Source organism: Trypanosoma equiperdum (genome assembly GCF_001457755.1).
Source record: "Trypanosoma equiperdum strain OVI genome assembly, contig: ctg_563, whole genome shotgun sequence".
In the NCBI taxonomy this organism is placed as follows: domain Eukaryota; phylum Euglenozoa; class Kinetoplastea; order Trypanosomatida; family Trypanosomatidae; genus Trypanosoma; species Trypanosoma equiperdum.
In genome coordinates, this window is record NW_027124491.1 from 1 (window position 1) to 2,254 (window position 2,254).

The 2,254-nt window shown below is 48.5% G+C and overlaps 1 pseudogene across 1 annotated transcript; it reads right to left on the bottom strand.

Moving 5' to 3' along the window:
- Positions 1-83: 83 nt before the first annotated feature.
- On the bottom strand, positions 84-1,512 carry TEOVI_000254500:pseudogene (annotated as a pseudogene). The gene is given in 2 exon segments: positions 84-125; positions 127-1,512. Coding segments are annotated over 2 exon segments (1,428 nt in total).
- Positions 1,513-2,254: the final 742 nt, after the last annotated feature.

The window sequence follows — 2,254 nt, forward strand, 5'->3', positions numbered from 1 at the left end:
TAAAATATATCAAATAGCAAAGTTTTTAAAGAAAAAGAGGGGGAATTAGAAAAGCAAAAATGCAAGCAAAAGAGGGGCCTTCATCACATAAGAAATAACAGCCGCTCCCTCTTTAACTTTGCACTGTTTTTTCTCAGCGTTCCAATCGCATTTTGTCTTGTCACATTTACCTTCTTCAGCGCCTGTGCAATCAGTTGCGTTTGTTTTATTATCCCCGTCTTTCTTTTCTTCTGTTTTGTCTTCTCCGGTGGCTGGTTGAGTGTCGGTATTAGGTTTAACTTCTGCTGCCGTTGCTGCCTTTTACAGTTTTAGGGCAGAAAAATAAGCCATCGCTGCCGCGAAGTTCGGTCCTTGGGCTAGCGTCTGCGTGCTGGCTGCAATAGTGCCGCCGCTGACTGGGACCGAAAGCTTGTCTTTTGCTAGCGGTTCTAGAAATTCGGTTCGGATGCTGCCGCTGGTTCTTCCAAATAAAGACATAATCAACTTGTCTGTATCTGCCTTGTTGGCGGAGGTCGGTGGAGCGGCAGCATGCCACGCTTGGTCAAGCTTGCGGCTCTTGATTTCAGCGACGATATCGCCGCCTGTTTGGGCCGCCAGCGTAGGGGGCAGCGCTGTTCGACTCTGCCGCGCGGTTAGGATCGCTTGCGCGAGCTCGGCGTCGGATGTTAGAATCTGCTGGTATCCGTGGTGGCTGCTGCCGCCGCCGTCGAGGCCGTGGGCTGCCTGTTGGAGGTTTAGTTCGTCAGTTATCTCGTAGCCCTTTTCTTCGACCGCCCTAATTGCGATGCCGTCAGTGACGTCTATTACCTTCGCTGAGGGCCCGCCGCTTTTGGCTTCGCAGGCAGCGTGGTCGCGGCTGGTTTGCCAGGTGACTGCTGTGTTGATCGAGCCACGGGCTTCGACTTTGATGGTCAGTGCAGGTCTGTCGATCGAGTTTGCTTTTCCGATTCTCAGCTTAGTCGCTGCATTTAGCAGCTGCCCGATTTTGCTGATCTCTCCTTGCTTCGCTGTTGCGGCGCTGCAGTCGGCTGTGTCTGTAATGGTCGGCGTGGCTGCGATTATGCATTTGCCGACTAGTTTGGCCCCCTGCAGTAAGGCCCCGCCGATGCCGACTTCTTTGGCCTCGTGGCGGCTAACTGTGATGGTCCTCTCTTGCCCGACTAGCTTGTGCGCGGCTGCTATCTCTCCTTGGCGCTTGCTTAACATCTTTAGTGCCTGGGCGGCGGGGGCCGCTACTGCGCTTGTGGCAGCCACCGCCTCCTTGAGTCGGTGCTCCGCTATAGCCGCTAGAAAGAAATAGGCTGTGGCTTGCTTTTTGTCGGGCTTGGATAAAGCCGCTAGCCGGAACGTTGCTGCTTCGTTTGCGAGGGCTTGTGCTCGATGGGCAGCTGCTGTCTGCCATGAAATTAACTCGGCCTCTAGAGCCTCGAAGTAGATCTTTGACGAACAAAAATCCGTTACAAGCGCGTTTGCTTCCGCTTGCCCTGGAGGGTCGCTAGCTGCTGAAGTTATACTCGGGAACAATGTTGCTATTACTACGCCCGCTAGCAATAGGTGCATCCTAGCGAGGTTTGTCGTTTCTTTGTTTGCCTTCGTCATCTTACTTTTGAGTCCTTTGTTCTTAGTTTTCTCTGAATTTGGGGATTTGAAGTTCACACGTCATCTTGCATATAAGTTTTTTATCGGCTTTACAGAGGTCAGAGAGGGCGGCTTTCGCCAAGTATACTGGGAGGGCGCCGCCTCATTTAAATTTCTAATTCTAAACAATTCTAATTGCACAACCGTAATCCACGTTAAACTATCATCTATAAATTTCCCATACTATTCGCTGCTGCGTCTCCTAATACAAAAAAAAAAACATTCACCTTCCTGCATGCCGAACAGGGCCACCTGGCCTGTGTATTAGGAGCTACCGCTTAGGTAAAAACTACCGTCGGTGTTACCTTCTTTCGTATAATGATTGTTATTACCGCATTAACGCTTGAAACAAACCGTATTACATATCTCCCTTTTTTCCTCTGCCATTCCTTCCTACCGTTAATAATAATATTCATTGTACACTTGCACTGCCACTTACTAACGTTCTCTCACAACATTATCTATATAGTTTTACCATCCCCTATTATGGGCAAGCATTTGGTTCTAATATCACTATCGCTGCTCTTATTATAATATTCGTATATACACACTCAAAACACTCTCCTATCATTATTATTATTATTATCATTATTATTACTGCTCTTATTATAATATT